This window comes from Egretta garzetta, unplaced genomic scaffold (assembly GCF_000687185.1).
Source record: "Egretta garzetta isolate BGI_Z169 unplaced genomic scaffold, ASM68718v1 scaffold100, whole genome shotgun sequence".
Lineage (NCBI taxonomy): Eukaryota > Metazoa > Chordata > Aves > Pelecaniformes > Ardeidae > Egretta > Egretta garzetta.
The window spans coordinates 1,111,310-1,127,530 of record NW_009258265.1 but is presented as its reverse complement, the minus strand read 5'-3'; the positions used below and the strand labels follow the sequence as shown (position 1 = coordinate 1,127,530).

General features: G+C 56.3%; 1 protein-coding gene across 1 annotated transcript in view; it reads right to left on the bottom strand.

Moving 5' to 3' along the window:
* Positions 1 to 7,311: 7,311 nt before the first annotated feature.
* The window catches only part of ACE (angiotensin I converting enzyme), a 17,957-nt gene continuing 9,047 nt past the window's right edge, over positions 7,312 to 16,221 (bottom strand). The window contains 17 exon segments of the mRNA XM_009648479.1: positions 7,312 to 7,499; positions 7,773 to 7,960; positions 8,559 to 8,681; positions 9,104 to 9,202; positions 9,408 to 9,552; positions 9,792 to 10,015; positions 10,480 to 10,652; positions 10,939 to 11,036; positions 11,383 to 11,562; positions 11,755 to 11,904; positions 12,107 to 12,194; positions 12,591 to 12,749; positions 13,052 to 13,188; positions 13,730 to 13,941; positions 14,431 to 14,553; positions 14,787 to 14,885; positions 15,189 to 15,333. Of these exon segments, the coding sequence (XP_009646774.1) occupies positions 7,312 to 7,499; positions 7,773 to 7,960; positions 8,559 to 8,681; positions 9,104 to 9,202; positions 9,408 to 9,552; positions 9,792 to 10,015; positions 10,480 to 10,652; positions 10,939 to 11,036; positions 11,383 to 11,562; positions 11,755 to 11,904; positions 12,107 to 12,194; positions 12,591 to 12,749; positions 13,052 to 13,188; positions 13,730 to 13,941; positions 14,431 to 14,553; positions 14,787 to 14,885; positions 15,189 to 15,333 (2,531 nt within the window).

The following is a 16,221-nucleotide window of genomic DNA, read 5'->3' as shown; positions in this document are numbered from 1 at the left end:
GGGGCTCTGCGGGCACGGAGGGTCTCTGGGGGACGTGGAGGGTCCTGAGAGCTCTGGGGGACACGGAAGGTCCAGGGGGTGCCAGGGTTCTGGGGCCACCGAAGGTCCCATGGGCTCTGTAGAGCACAGGGGTCCCGGTGGGTACCTAGGTCTCTGTGGGGCATGGGGCCCCATGGGAATGCTGGGGTTCTGGGGCCACCGAAGGTCCCATGGGCTCTGTAGAGCACAGGGGTCCCGGTGGGTACCCAGGTCTCTGTGGGGCATGGGGTCCCATGGGAATGCTGGGGTTCTGGGGCCACCGAAGGTCCCATGGACTCTGTAGAGCACAGGGGTCCTGGTGGGTACCCAGGTCTCTGTGGGACTTGGGGTCCCATGGGGACGCTGCCCCACCAGAGCAGCCGTTCAGACCTAGCCCCGAGTTCAGCTCTTCTCTTGCCCACCTCTCCGTGCCCCACAGGGGTGAAGGCCAAGGGGGCCAGCTCCCTTTCCTTCCTGAGAAATCCCTTCTGGCCGGCTCTTTTCTCCCAGGCCCACTGCTAAGGACAGTGTCCACTGAGGGGCTTTCTATTATTATTTTGTTATGCATGATTTTTCAGGCATGAAATTGGTCTAAGAGGATTATGGTCCATTATCATCAGCAGGAGTGTTTTGCTGGGATTTTCAATTAATATTCCAGTGCACCTCAGCAATATGCATGGGGACCAGGCCATGCCCATGGGGCACTCGACCCGCAGCATTGCCTACTGGAGTTGCCTCCTGTCCCTGGGCCAGCAATGCAAGTGGGTAAGCAAAGACAAGTGCCCTTTCAGGCCCATTTCAGAGCCCTGGTGCTGCTTTTATCTCTGTCTCTCATAGAAGTCAGCCTTCCCCAGTGGAGAAAAACTTGTTCTATTGTTGAAGAGGGTGAAAAACCCATTATCTCCCCCCATCCACTCTGCACACTGCCTCTGCCGTGATTTACTGCGAGTCGTGGAGGATGTTTTGCTCTATATTACACAGATGCAGCTTAATAGCATGGGGGAGGGAGAGGGACACGGAGTCCAGGCTCCTGCCTTCTCTGTCTTCTTGTTGATATACTGGGTGACTCAAGGGAGACAGCTCTGTGCCGCAATTTCCTCGCTAGAAAATAGGGACACTGGTCACTCGGCCTTGTGAAACAGCTCTGATATTCCTGGATGACCAGTTCTGCAAGGGAAAGCAAACTATTATTACTACAGCTAATATGATCATAATTATGATTATTAATCACGAGGCAGTCAGGATTTAAGGTTGGCCTCCTGCCCTCCTCTCATCCCATAAATCAGTCCGGGATGTTCATGGACACATCACGTGGACACGGATGTGTCTTACGATAAAGGCACGTGCCAGCTCGCAGCCCTCCTCGGCAGGGAGCGGGCCCGTGGAGTGGACTGCAGGGGCACCAGTGGGGCTTTGGGCATGGGGCAGGGCACAGCCCCGGCCTCCCCAGCCCCTCTGCCAGGGTGAGCCTGTGGGGTGACCCCAGGAAGGCTTCTCCTACCCCTGGGCATGGCAGTGGGGCCACTTTCATCCCCCTTTCTCTGGCCAGGGAGTCTCATCCCATCACATGGGAGATGGAAGAGCCTGTCTTACCCACCCTCTTCCCCACGCAGCCCTCGCAGAGGGAGTTGAGTCATGTCATTCCCTTTCAGGCTATTATTGACTGAGCCCCAGGAGCCTTCCAATGCCCCCATGGCTCTTCCAATCCCTCCCCCTCCCAACCCCTTCCCCAGCTCTCCCAGTCCCCCCAGTCCATCCCTGCAGAGCCAGGTCATCCACGAGGCTGCCGGTCCATGCCCTGCCTCCCTGCCCTCCTTGGAGCACTTTATGCCCAGTCTTCTTTCAATTCCCTGGGTCTTAAGCATATGTTTGCAGTTAATCCTGTGCTTACATTTTATCCCAAATAGGAAGAATTGGGGTCTCTGCACAAATTCTCCTGCTGTTCAAGGCAGCTGAAGGGCTCCCTCTAATTCAACCAAGCGGTAATCCCCTCTCTCTCCCTGCCCTGCTCTCCTCCCTTGCTCAGCTCTTTCCTCTCCTCCCTGAGTATTTTTGAGGGTTTGCTCCTTTCCCCATCTTTCCTTCCATCCCACACCCTGGGGAATCAGGGGGAAACCACCCGATTTCCAGAGCAAAGGAGACGTGGGTGCTTCCCAAGGGTGTCCTCCCCCTCCCCGCTCCTGCAGCACAAGGGCATAAGGAGCCACCTGGGAGTGCAGGGAATAATAATCTGCACAGGGAATTATAATCTGCGCAGGAAATTATCACCCACCCAGCATGGGGCTGCCCCGGGCAGGTGCAGGTGCATCGGGCAAGGGGGTATGGCTGTGAAATGGGGTGTGAATTTGGAGTGGGAGGTGTGGGATGGGCGGGCTGACGCTTGCCGGGAGAAATGTTTGCCAACGGAGAGATGGCGTTTCTCCACATTTCTGTAATTAGAGCCGCACTGCAAACACAGCCGGCGGGGGAGAGACGGGGCTCTCGCGTCCCCAAAGCTGCTTGCAGCCACCAGGGCTGTCCCCAGACAGGCTCGGGTGTCCTGGCTGCCTGGCACAGTTCATGCCCCTGCTTTGCCCTTGCTTGCCGGGAGAAATGTTTGCCAACGGAGAGATGGCGTTTCTCCACATTTCTGTAATTAGAGCCGCACTGCAAACACAGCCGGCGGGGGAGAGACGGGGCTCTCGCGTCCCCAAAGCTGCTTGCAGCCACCAGGGCTGTCCCCAGACAGGCTCGGGTGTCCTGGCTGCCTGGCACAGTTCATGCCCCTGCTTTGCCCTTCACTTTTGGAAGATGCTCCAGGGATGTGACAGGGGAGGGAGAAATTGGGGTTGTAAATGGATTTTGCAGGGGGAAGGATGCTTCTTGTCCTGGCTCCCTCCTCTGCCCCACCACTCCAAACCCTGACGTATTTTTCCAGGCTTTCACCACTGCACTGTTTGTTTGCTAAGTATAAAAAAAAAAAAAAACCAAAACCAAACCAAACAACTGTTAAGTGTGCAGCCAAAATTAACCCTCATCAGCCTGGGCTTTCCGCCACACCCAGGGGAGGCCCCATGGGAGGCTGCAAACCTGGGAAGGACTCAGTGACATTAAACCAAGTCACGGACGTTGTTTCCCGGCAAGAGCCATTTCCCACTCTGAAGTGGCAGGAAAAGCCATGGGGATTCGGTTCTGGGATGTGGCACGCTCGGTTCACAGCAGCCACACTGGCCTCCTGCCTGTCCTTGCCATATGACAGGGGAAACTGAGGCATGGGGCAGGCTCTTGGCTCACCCCGCAGTCCTTGGGGCCGGGAGGATGGATGGGGCGAGCAGGCGGCTGCAATAACTCCTGGCGATGCTGCAGGGAAAGCCGGGGAAGGGCAGGATGCGGCCACAGGGTGCTGGCGGCAGCTGCAGTGGGGTTGTTTGGCTGGAAACTCTCCTGAGCCTGGGGGGAGAGGAGCTGAGTGCCAAGGGCTTGGCCACACGCTCCCCCATCGTTCGGGGCTGCGGCACTTTCAGTCTGCGGTGATTCTCTCTCCGCCACCTGCGAGGCCTCGGCGGGGACGGTGTCAGCTCAAGGGGGACCCCTGGGAGTGGGGGGGGTCCCCACCAGCATGGGGACATGGGCAGGTGGGGTCCTGCTGCTGAGGCGCCCCAAGGAAGCGGGAAGGGGGGGGGATGCTGCCCATGCAGGGCAAGGGCTCTGTGGGGCTGGGGAGGGGGGCAGCCCAATTTGCACCCCCAGTGAGGGTGGGACCCAGCGGGGCGCCTGGTGCGATGTGTCCACAGGCACGGGTGGCACCACCCGGGTGCCTGATGCTTGATGGAGGATGGATGGGACATCGGGAGGGTGGGGGTGTCATTTGGGCTGGACCTGGTCCCTGTCCCCCTTGGTGGGGATTTGCAGCTAAGCCATGGGGCTGGGGAGACTCTGAACATGCTCGGGGGTGGGGGGGAAATGACTCCGGGTCCCCCAGTATTTCCAGGCGCTCCTTGTCCCCGGGGAAGGGGAATGCGAGGAACGCGGCCCCGTGCACCCTGCCTGCTCTTGCCCGGCCACCCGCCTGCTAAGAATAGACCTGGCTTGGCTGGGCCCCCGCCAGCGCAGAGGGGCCGCAGGGTGTGGGAACCCCCCCAGCCACCTTCCCACAGCGGATAATGAACATTAAAAAAATGGAAAACGGGTTTCTGCGGTGCCCAAAGGGTCCCTGAGCCAGCAAAGGGAACCCTGGGTGTTTCTTGCTTTAAAGTTGTGAGATTTTAAAGCAAATCTCCTCTCCGGGAGCCTCCTGCACAGGTAGGGTGGTGCAGGGCAGCCCCCCACAAGTCTGGGGTACCCGCTGCTTCCTGAGCTCCCCTTTGCGGGGTTACATGAATTGAGGGGGGGATCTCCTCTTTTTTCTGCTCTTTTTTTTTTTCCCCTCCTTTTTTTTTCCTCCTTAGGGAGTAATTTCGCTAAGCCTCCTAATTTCAGCAGAAAGCATGATGCAGGAGCCAGAAGGCAGCAAAATCTCTCCAGATGTTATCGCAACGGGGAAGGGAAATCATCCTCGAAGCCGTGGCTGCGTATTTCCAGGCGCTCCTTGTCCCCGGGGAAGGGGAATGCGAGGAACGCGGCCCCGTGCACCCTGCCTGCTCTTGCCCGGCCACCCGCCTGCTAAGAATAGACCTGGCTTGGCTGGGCCCCCGCCAGCGCAGAGGGGCCGCAGGGTGTGGGAACCCCCCCAGCCACCTTCCCACAGCGGATAATGAACATTAAAAAAATGGAAAACGGGTTTCTGCGGTGCCCAAAGGGTCCCTGAGCCAGCAAAGGGAACCCTGGGTGTTTCTTGCTTTAAAGTTGTGAGATTTTAAAGCAAATCTCCTCTCCGGGAGCCTCCTGCACAGGTAGGGTGGTGCAGGGCAGCCCCCCACAAGTCTGGGGTACCCGCTGCTTCCTGAGCTCCCCTTTGCGGGGTTACATGAATTGAGGGGGGGATCTCCTCTTTTTTCTGCTCTTTTTTTTTTTTCCCCTCCTTTTTTTTTCCTCCTTAGGGAGTAATTTCGCTAAGCCTCCTAATTTCAGCAGAAAGCATGATGCAGGAGCCAGAAGGCAGCAAAATCTCTCCAGATGTTATCGCAACGGGGAAGGGAAATCATCCTCGGTTTAAAGGTATCTTGTAAAACATTGCGGCTGGCTTGGCAGAGCCCCCAGGGCACCAGCAGCCCTTCCTTCCCCCAAAAAAGCTTCACCTGAGCCAACCCCTCCACGGCCCAGCAGCTCCATTTGGGGTCAAGGTAGGACCTTCAGTCTCCCCCTGAGCTGGGCAGGGCATAACCTTGCGTCTCAGCCCCATCTCCTGGGGGCCACCCTGGTGGAGGATGAGGTAGCCTGGCGTCCAGCCCCACCCCTTCTGTCGCATGGACCTTGGACCCGTGGTGAAGGTAACCTGGTGGCCAGCCCTGCCTTCTGGCTACACCGTGGGCTTGGCTTGTCTCTGAGCAGGAGGCTACAGCTCGGCGCACCCATCGCTCACCCTTGTAGCAGTGTCCATTCCAGGACAGAGTCAGCACCTAATGTGGATTCTCTGACGTCTAATTAGGGCTGAGCTTGTGTTGCAGTCCCTAAGTGAGAGTGTTCAGTGTGGCTCTTTTTTTTTTTTTTCTCTCCAGCGAGCTATTTTCATTAAACTTGTAGGATCTTGGAGCCCTCTTTTCCCCCACTAATGGGGCAAAAAGTAGCCAGGGGGCTCAAAATTACCGGTGGGGAGCTGAGCTGGATGGAGCACACCTGCACCAGCCTGCTTTTCCAGGCTGAAAATATACTTGGCTTCAAACCCAGCTCTCACCGTGCCAGGTCTCTGCTCCGCAAGCTTTGCACTGCCGGGAAGGGGGGGAGAGGAGGGTGCCCGGTGTGCTGGGATATAAAGCAGACACATCAGGATACGGCCATGGGAAGAACACAGAGTGAGCACAGGCGTCCGGGACGGCTGCTTCCCGGGTCGGTGGATCATGGCAGAAAGACGAGCGGTCGGGGTTTCACCTCCCCGTGGGTGTGCTGTGCTGGGAGGAGGATTGAAAGCAAACACAAGTGCAAGCGTGGGCGGGCAGGCACCTGCCTTCTGCTCCTCTACCGGGTGCAGTGAGCCTCTCCCGGGCCTCAGTTTCCCCATGTAAGACATGACCGAGGGCAGAGGCCATCAGGTGGGAGGGGGAAGGGTGGATCATCCCAGATCCCCTCATTTCCCCTGCTGCTCCGGGCTGCAGCAGATCGCGGCTCTTTAAGGCTGCAATAATCCCCAGCCTGGGATTAGTTTTGCACCTAATCACTGGCAGAACAAATACGAAGTTTTATTTACAGAAGCAGAAGAAAGACAGGAGGGGAAAAAAAGCCTGAAGCACGGCTGATCCCAAGATAATCAGGAGCTGGAGGATGGGAGGCGATCGCTGACCTCGGAGCCCCCCCGGCTCTTACGTAAATGCATGTCATTCCCATGCTGGAACCACAGCAGCCACAAGCTCCAGCCCTGTCCCAGCATGGGCTTGGCGACCACCCCCAACCCTTTGAACAGTTCAGGCCTGGACTTTGGGGGTTTCTGGCCCCGATTTATCCCCCTCCTTAGGCACGTGCTCCATGGTGAACCCACGGGCTGTCAGCTGCCATGGGAGCCATGGCTTAGGGGAGGATGGGGATGCTGCAAGGCAATGCTGAGCTTTCATGATGGGGATGGGGAGGTTGGGTGCTGCAGGTGCATTGCCCCAAAGCCATGCTGGTCCCCAGGGGTTTGTAGTTGCACTGGCTTGGGGTGGCAGCTCTTCCACTCCAGAGCCCTGTCCCACTGAGATCTGAGCCCCCCCGCAAGAAGGAGCTGAGCTGCTGCTCTGGGGTTGACAAGACATGGGTTTATTTTTCATCCATGCAAGTGAACAGCCCAGCAGTGGGCAAACCAGGGGTGGGAATGTGCTCCATCCCTTCCCAAACTGCCCTTTGTCACTTCAAGTCCCAGTGGCTTTGCCCACAGGTTGGAGATGGCTGGTGGGTGCCCAGGCTGGACCAGCTCCCAGACCTGGGTGCCAGGGCAGCCCGTGATGGCTCCGTGCCCGCCGGTGCCTGAATTTCTCTTCCCCTGATGCAGACGTTGACAAATAAATAGCTCTTTTCTGCTTTGGCTCTTGCATAGTGGAAAAAAATGTCTGACCTGATTGGAGAGAGAAGTCCCGGGCTGTGCAAACCCATGGCTTCCTTGGCAAATGTGCCCATGACATCGCTGACAGCCTGTCCAAATGCCCATGCTTGCACCCTGTCCATGCTCCCCCGCTGATGGCTGCCTTATTTCAGTTCCATTTCTGAGCTGGATTTGAAGGCCTTTTTCCTGGCTGAGAAGAACTTGAAGCCCAAGAAGATGGTAGTGATCACGAAGATAAGTGCCAGGGCAAGCAGGACCCAGCTGCCTGCTGTGGCTTGACTGCTGGTCAGGGACATGCCCAGGAAATCAGTTCGGCTGGAGCTGGCTTGGTCTGGAATGGTTGAAAAATGGAGAAATAAGGGACATGGTTGGTACTGGTGGCTCTGGACTGGGGTGTGTTGGGTTCACCAGCTCTCCCTTTGCTGGTCTTTTGGATGCCATGTCCCCTTTAGACTCAGATCCATGGGAAATCAAGGAGAAGCATCCAAACACCCTGTGGTTTTTGGGGTGGCCAAGGGGCATCGAGACAGCTCCATCTCTCCCACATGCCCCATCCTGGCCCTGGTGAGGGCTGAGCTCTGGCCCATCACAGAGTCCTGCATACCTGCGTAAGGAGTCCAGCTGTACTCGGGCCAGCCCAGGACCTCCCCGTTCTTCTCGTTCTCCTTCACCAGCCATTGCATGAGTGGCTCAAAGTATCTCATCAGGGCATCAGCTGACATGTTGGGCTGCCCTGTGATGAGCTTCATGGCTTCGGGCCACGGCTTGCTGAAACCCAGCTTCAGGGCATCCCTGTGGCAGAAGAAATCAGCTCCAGTGGGTTCCCCATTGTCATCTTGGTCACCAGCCCTTCCCCTTATCCCCAGGGCTTGAGGATCCTGGGATCAGCAGCCCTGGGTGCAGCCTGTGCCCCCAGCACCCCAGGGCTGCCAGCCCAGAGCACAGGGAAGGAGGTTTTGCTTGGGGGAAAGGGAGGGCTTGCATGGATTAAAGCCCTCCAGTGACTCCAGCCTCCTGCAGAGCAGTCCCTGGGCGAAAGGGTTAATTTTGCAGGTGCTTTTCTTGAAGCAAGGGGGGGGTGGTGTTTTCCCTAAGGAACAGGGGGCTGAAGAGGAGGAGGAGGAGGGAGGGAGCCTTCCACCTGCCAGGGTCTCAGCTACCATCTAGTGGCTGCTTTTGCAATCACAGCCCCAGCACCCAGCCCAAGGTGCCCTTGCCCGGGGACCCCCCCCGCCTGCACCCCACGGCCAGGGCCCAGAGCATCCCATGCTGGGGGGCAGGGAGGGGATGGATGACCAGGGGCTGCATTGCCTTCTGTCTTGCTGGGCTGGCTTTAAGGTATTTGAGGATATAAATATCTTGGCTCTGCCCTGCCAAGAGGGGCACCTACCCCAAGATCTTCCCAGCCTCCTTGGACTCGTAGATGTCACACGTGTGCAGGGGACCCGTATGGTTGGCTGCCGCGCAGAGCGCCTGGTGGAACTGGAACTGGATCACAAAGCTGACGAAGTACCTGGGGTGGTGGTGGAGAGGGGTGAGGACACAGAATGGATGGACCCTGATGGTGGCTGTGCAAGGGAGGATGTGGTCCTCCTCATCCCCTGGTTGCACCCTCCCAGCTGGAGGAGCATCATTGGCTTTGGAGTTACAGCTGCATCAACTCAGTCCAATCTGCTAAAGCCATTTCTCCTTTAACGTGTTTTATGGCTGCTTGGGTGGATGAGCCCATCCTCCTCAGACAGGGAGAAATTCCCCCGAATTCAGCCTTCCTCTCCGAGGCTTTGTCAGGGTCCTGAGAGATGCCCAGCACCCTCTGGATGGTACCACTGAGTATTCCACCAGCCACAAAACAAGGCACCATCACTGGCATCTGAACCGGAGATCCTGCTTCTCTGTCCAAGTGGTGTCCATCCCGCCCCAGCCCTGCTTACTCACCTGATGTAGGGGACGTTGGCAGGGATGTGAAACTTTGCCCCGGGGTCAAAGTCATCTTCAGACCTTGGCGCTGGCGGGCACAAGCCCTGGTACTTCATCCTGGGCCAGAGAGGGAGAGTTAGCCCAGCATGGGGAGGAGCAGGTGGGGTAAGCTGGGAGGGGACACAGTGGGTTGTGAGGACAGGTTGAGGGATTATGTATCCCACCATGTCCCGTTACAGCCAACTGGACCACAGGGAGAAAACAAGCAGTGGGATGATGGTCAAGGCCCTTGCACCAGAGAGGCATCTGAATTCAAGCACACCTGAGATTCCACCACTGCTGGTTGTATTCATCCTCCTTGATCCTCCCATCAAACACCTTCCAGCGCCACTGGTCCATGAGGTATCCGAAGGGTAGGAAGGCGATTTTGTCCAGAGCGATGCTCATCAGGTAGTTAATGTCACTTTCTGCCCAGGGTGTGAAGGTGTGAGCAAGGCAGTACTGTACCCACCTCTCCACCCCTCATGGGTCATTCTGTCCAAGGACAGGGTGTCCCCACCAGGTCCTGTCCCCTCCATGCATGCAAAGCTACTGTGCATGTCCCTGACCCCCTCCACCCTGCCCAGCCCATCCTGACCCTCTGCATTTCCAGCTGTCCCCAGCAACGCCCCCATCTTTGCTGTGTGGTGCTCCCCTGCCAGCTCACCTTTGTTGTTTGTGACTTGGTCCAGCAGATGGATGTGGTGCAGGTGCTTGGGGGTGGAGACGGACAAGGCAATGACATCCCCGATGGCCTCGTGGAAGCCAGGATTGGCCCCATCACGGAATGAGATGGGCTGATCCATGTACTGCAGGAAGTACTGGACGTGGCCCATCTCATGGTGCACTGTGATTAGGTCATCCATGTTCACCACGGTGCACTGCTTGATCCTGGACCAGATCATGTGGGATGGGGGAAGAAGGGAGGGCAGCACTGAGGTGAAAATCCCCAGGAATGATCACCCCCCCTTGAGACATTTTTCCCTTTGTTCTCCCTTTCCGTGTGCCCCCACCCCATATCTGATGCTGGGCCAGGCTGGCCCTACTCCATTGGGTTGGTCTCTTTTCTTCTGTATCTCCTGCTGCCTCTGCCCGTTCCCTGACCTTGTTCATCGGCTTTTCCATTCTCCATTGCTGGACAGAGAAGGCATTGATTGCCCTCTATCCACCATGGGGGCTCCTGTCAGTAATGCCCTCATCTTGGGTGCCAGTGGCAATGCCAGAGTGGGGCTGCCACAGCCATAGGACAACAGGCACTGTGGTGGCATCAGGCCATGTGCCCTTATTCTACCAAGACATTGCTATCTCCCTCAGCACCACATCAGCTGAGGCCACCACTTGCTCCCCGTGGGCACCTGAAGTCCTTGCGGTTGTAGAAGTCCCAGGCCGAGGCATGACACACCACCTCGCGCCCATCTGATGGCTTTTCGATCATGGACTTCTCCCAGAACTCCTGCGGCATGGGGATGAGGCCCAGAGAGGTAAAGAAATTGTCCGACTCTTGAAACATCCTCTTGGGTGTCCAGCCCTGGGGAGAGAGCAGACAGAAGACCTGGTGAGGGGCAATGAGGGATGCTAGGGGTTCTGGGGGCTGGGAAGAATAGGAGGCCAGGGACAGCCTTGTTCCTCTGTGCAGGGGAGGTCTCTTGGGGGCAGCTAGAGCTGGATCCAGCCCTTGGCATATCCAGGTGGGGAGAGAATATGGATGAGCCATGGAGGTTTTTGGCAGCATCAGAGCAACATGGGCAGTGGCAATGGCCAAAAGATGCTGGATCCCAAGGGGCTTCCCCAGAGCAGCCTGGAAAAGCACTGACCTGTTTTTTCATGGCTGGGGTGGCATCCACCTTGGTGGCATCCGGGAAAGGCATCACCAGGTCAAAAATGTTGGACCATGATTGGGCCCACATGTTGCCTAGGAAGCACAGGAGGACAACGTATGGCAGGAGAGACACAGGGAGAGAAGAGCAAAGGCAACCTGTTACTCCCGACTCTTGCACAGAGTGGATCACCCTGCCTGGTTCCTGCCCTGCCTGCACAAGGGTGATGCAAGCAGGAGCCCATCCATGCAGGAGAGGTCAAGCTGTGCTGAGTGTATTGCCCTTCCCTGGGGCAGACTAGCTTCTGCAGCCCCATCTCATGGGGCCTTGGCCCTTTGGCCAGAGCCAAACAGAGACCACCCTCAACTCTTGGCATGACTTGGAGCAAACTATAACTGGTGGGAGACATGGTTCTGCTTGAGGGCCTAGCAAAGCCCTTACCTAGCAGGTGAGCAGGGATGGGACCCTTCAGGTTTATGTGCTCTGCACCATACTTTTTGTATAGGGCTCGGCGTACGTAAGCATGCAGGTTGAAGTACAGGGGCTGCAGCTGCAGGTACAGCCTCTCCAGATCTTCCTCGAAGGTGGGTGTCTCGTTTTTTTAATAGAAGCTGTTAGACACTGTCCTTCTTGGGCAAGAGTCTGTCTTGCTGCTCAGACACCCCAGGTCCCTCTCTATCTATGTGGCAGTGGATCTCACGGGAGTTGGTGGGACCTCCACACCCTCAAGATTTTAGGCCTGAGATGGATGATCAGCCCAATCCTCTGCTTATAGGGTGCGAAGACCCTGGTGGGTCTCTAAGGGAGCAGGACACTGACCATTGAGCACAGCTGCCTTGTTGCTCAGTTCCACGTATCGCTTGTAGTTGTTCTTGATCTTCTTCCCAGAAGCATCCCGCCAGCCCTTCCAGGCAAAGAGGAGCTCATCATAGTCCCGTGAGGTGGCCATGATATCTGTGAGGTCTGAAGAGAAAGCAATGAAGCCAAAGTGATGCTGTTGGATGGGCTGCACTGATGCAATGGTGCTAGACCCAATGTGCTGCTCAGGGGCCATCACAGAGAAGGCGGGAAGGCCCCTTCATGACTTTTCTCCATGTCCCTATTAAAAATCCCTCCTTTCTGGGCCTGTTGCAGATGACTCACTGGACACCCTGCCAGATCTTACCAGGATCCAGGGGGTGACAGGTTTTGTTCTCTCTGCAGACCTTGGCTACACTGTACGTGGTCTCCATATCTGAGAGGAGGGTGTTGTACTGCAAAGAAAATCAGATTATGTGAGCTGGTTATCCTTGCTTCTGCTCTTGGAGAATGTCACAGCCCAGGTGTTTTCCTCTGGTCCCTTCCAAGGCCAAGTGTGACCCCAAATGGAGGCGAAGTGGAGTCAACACAGGAGGGACTAGGGCCAGTAAGCAATGTGCCATTGCCACCAAAGTAGCCAGGCCCCAGTGCAGCCTGTGATAGGCAACCTTTGGGTGGGAAATCCTGGAGACAAAGATCACAGCTTTGTGTAGAAGGTACCAAACTATCACCTTGTTCAAGGACAAGTGGTGGCTGCCCAGTGGCATTTCCTAAAAGTTGGGAGAAGCCTGTGTCTCCACCAAGGTAGTGGCAAGGGACACCCTGTGCTGCTCTGTCCCCTTGCAGCTCACCTCCTTCAGCTCATTCTCAGGCAGGGCTGCCCTCTCAATGACACTCAGCTTCTTGAGGATGCGTGTGACACTTTGGTCCTGGAAGTCGGAGGTGTCGAACTGCCTGGCCCTCATGCCATACTCAAGGGTGTGCTTGGACATGGCCAAGTTCTTCTCCAACTGCAACGGCAGGAGGGGACAGAAGAGGAGTTACTTCAAGGAGATCCCTGAGATGCAGGCCATTACTAGAAACATCACCTGGCGTGCCATGACTGACAACCTCCCCACAGCTGCCCTTGTGGGTACCTTGTGGCATGATGAGGGTTTTCATGGAAAAGGCACCTCCTGGGTGAGAACATTAGCCCTCGGCTAGGGGCAGAGACTGCCCTGGTTTTCAGACCTCATCTGAAACAAGCCTTGGGTACCAGCTGCCTGCCTTGGCTGTTGTCTCTCCCCGCACAGCCCCAAGGTCATTTCCATACCATGATCTCCTTGTTGTGGTCCGTGATGTTGGTATTGTAGGCCCAGGATGCCTCAGTGTAGGCGTTCCACACTGCCTCAGCCGTGCTGTTGTACTCGGACAAGAACTCTTTAGCTTGTGCTTCATCTGCTATCTTGTCTAGAGGACATAAATGGGGGAAGAGAAGGGGAGTCAGGAGAGTCCTTCTCTTTACAAGAGCACCACTCCACAGAGAAGCCATGGTTGAGGTTTTCCCATAACTACAGGTCCACTGAAGGATGCCACAACTTGGGAGCAGGTTGAGCCAAGAAATGGGGGTGAAGGGGTCCTGCTGGGGGTGTTCCATTGGACAGGGGAAGAGATAACAGGACACGTTGCATGCCCTAGACCCTCCCAGGCAGAAAGGATGCAGCCGAAAACAGATGACCTGCTACACCATGACTGATGGCATCACTACAGTGGCAGGGCCACAGCTTCAGACAATGGTATGTCAAGAGATTGGCTAATGGTACCTGCTTCCTTGGAAGCAACACTCTGTGGGACTCCATGTGGAGATGGTTATTTCTCTTTCCTGGCATGGAGACCTCCCCCACCCACAGCACAGACCTCCCTCAGCACTGTCCTGCCTGGGGGTTAGTGATGTCCCTTGGGAGACCTCTTCCCGCCCCTTCCCAGATCCAGGATGGAGCTGCAGCCTTACCAATGCCTTCAGGGTAGCCTTCAGGGATAGGGGGACGCCAGTCAAACTCAGGCCAGCCCAGCACCTCATTGGTCTTGTTGTTCTGCTCCTGAAGCCACTGGGTGACAGGGCTGAAGTACTCCAGGAGGGCCCCAGCGTCCATCCTATTCGTGCCGGTGAGGTTGAACAGGATATCCTGCCATGGCTTGGAACACCCAGCTTTCAACACTTCCCTGCAGAGAAGAGGGACAGCAAGAGCCAGCATGAGGCCAGAGGAGGGATGGGAGAAAAGTGGTGAAGGTATCTCAGCATCACAAGGGTTGAAGATGCTATTCCTGAGTGGGACATGAACCTCAGAACTGCCTCGGAAGCCTCTATCTGTCCTGCATATGGGAATGAGGACTCCCCACCACATCCTCATGCATTTGTTAACACCCAGGGAGTCAATAGGAACCGAATGTGCTTTAGTGACCTCTTGTCTGGGTGGGAGCTCAAGACGGGGACAATAGCAGTACTCTGGTGAGGACCACTCACCCCACCCCAGTGCTTCCATGTGTTTCCACCCATCCATCTACCCATCCATCCATCCATCCATCCATCTGCAAGGCTATTTCTCCAGCCACTTTTCTTTCCTTCCTTTCTTCTTTCCTTCCTTTGCACACCATCAGCTTCCACGCACACTTCTGCCTGTCGTGATTGTCCCAACCTTTCTCTGTCCCCACCTGAGTTTGGCTCCAGCCTCTTTGGACATGTAGATGTCACAGGTGTGCAGGGGACCGGTGTGGTTGGCCGCTTGGCACAATGCCTTGTGAAACTGGAACTGGAGGATGAAGCTCACAAAGTACCTGCCAAGAAAGCCCATGAAGGTGAGCGCTGGGGACAAAGGGAAGCAGACAAGTCCTAGGGTGTGGGGGAAGGCACCCAGCCACATGTCAGCTCCCCACCATTTTTGCTCCCAAGTGTTGGATAGTCTCTGTGTCTTGAGCAGGAGCAATGCATCCCAGTCCCTGCCCACAGAGCTGAGCCCCCACTTGCCCTGCTCCCCAAGCCTCCGTCTCCTTGTCAGCACCTCCTCTACCTGATGTATGGGGTGTTCCCAGGGATGTGGTACTTTGCTCCAGGGTCAAAGTTGCTTTCATTCCTCGAAACCGGAGCACAGATACCCTGGTATTTGGTTCTGCAGACAACAGAGAACAAAGAGGGAGGCAGATGAACCAAGGCAGGGAATGGGAAGGGAAGGCTTAAGAAATCTGGAAAATTAGAGTACGTTTCCATGTATTTCCATCCATCCATCCATCCACCCACCTATCCACCCACTCATTGACCCATTCATCCCACCCACCCACCCATCTATCCATCTTTCTCCAGCCATCTCCATGGCTCCTTTTTCCTTTTTTGCTCCCTTTCTTCTTTCCTGTCTTCCTTCCTTGCAGCTCCCCATCTTCCACACCCTGATCCACCCCTGGTGACTGTCCCCTACCTCAGATACCACCAGTCGTAGTTGTAACGGTTCGGGGGCGTGTGGCCACTGAACACGTTCCAACGCCATTGGTCGATGAGGTAGCCGAAGGGCAGGAAGGCGATCTTCTCCAAGGCCATCTTCAGCAGATAGTTGATGTTGCTCTCTGCATGAAACAGAGCCTGAACCAGGTTGGGAAGGGGTCTGGCTGGACAGAACTATGGCCACAGACTTCTTGGGGGCACAAAGGTGAGCCGATTTGGATGAGAAATGGGGACAGCATTTCAACATGTAATGTAGCTCCCTAGAGAAGGCTGTGTAGGACACAGGAGGTTTCTCTAGATACAGCTCCTACTTGGGGCAACATATGCCTTTTTACTGAGTGGGGACGATAGGAGTGACAAGCGCGGTGTCCCCTTGCCTTCAGCCTGACTCTCAGAGTGAGGTCTTTGGTGAGTGTAACTAATGGTGCCTTCTTCACACTTTCATCCTGGGGCCTCAGGGTGAAGGGGGTTTGATCTGCAGAGCCATCACGCCACTGCAAAGGCTCTCATGGTTTAGGCCCAGAAGTGGAGTCAACTCTAGGACAGTCACTGCCACATAATGAGGAGCACAGGGGATGGTGACATCTGCTTTCCCCATTGCCTCAAGGAAACCCAGGGAAGGAAGGTTGGAGAAGGACCTGCTGGAGACCCAGCTGAAGCTGTGGGGTCAGAGAGGGGTTGGCAGCACTGCCTCGAGGGGCTACTGGCTGCCATCAGTATGGTGGCGTGGCTGCCAAGGGCTGGTTAGTCGGGCAGCGATGCCTTGAGGCAGGGACCATCTGCTCCGTGGTGTTTATGCAACATCGGCCTAACGCTCTTGGCTGCTGTGATGGCTTCCTGGTCATGAAACATATTTAATGACAAGGCAGGAGGATCCCGGGACTGTCCCTCCTCCACAAAGTGGCCGCCTGCGGCAGGAATTTGCAAACGCTTGGTTTCCTCTGCCGCCGTCTGCTTTGACGTGTCAGCTGAGAGACGTTGGGGCGGGTGAGAGACTCTGCCAAGCCTGG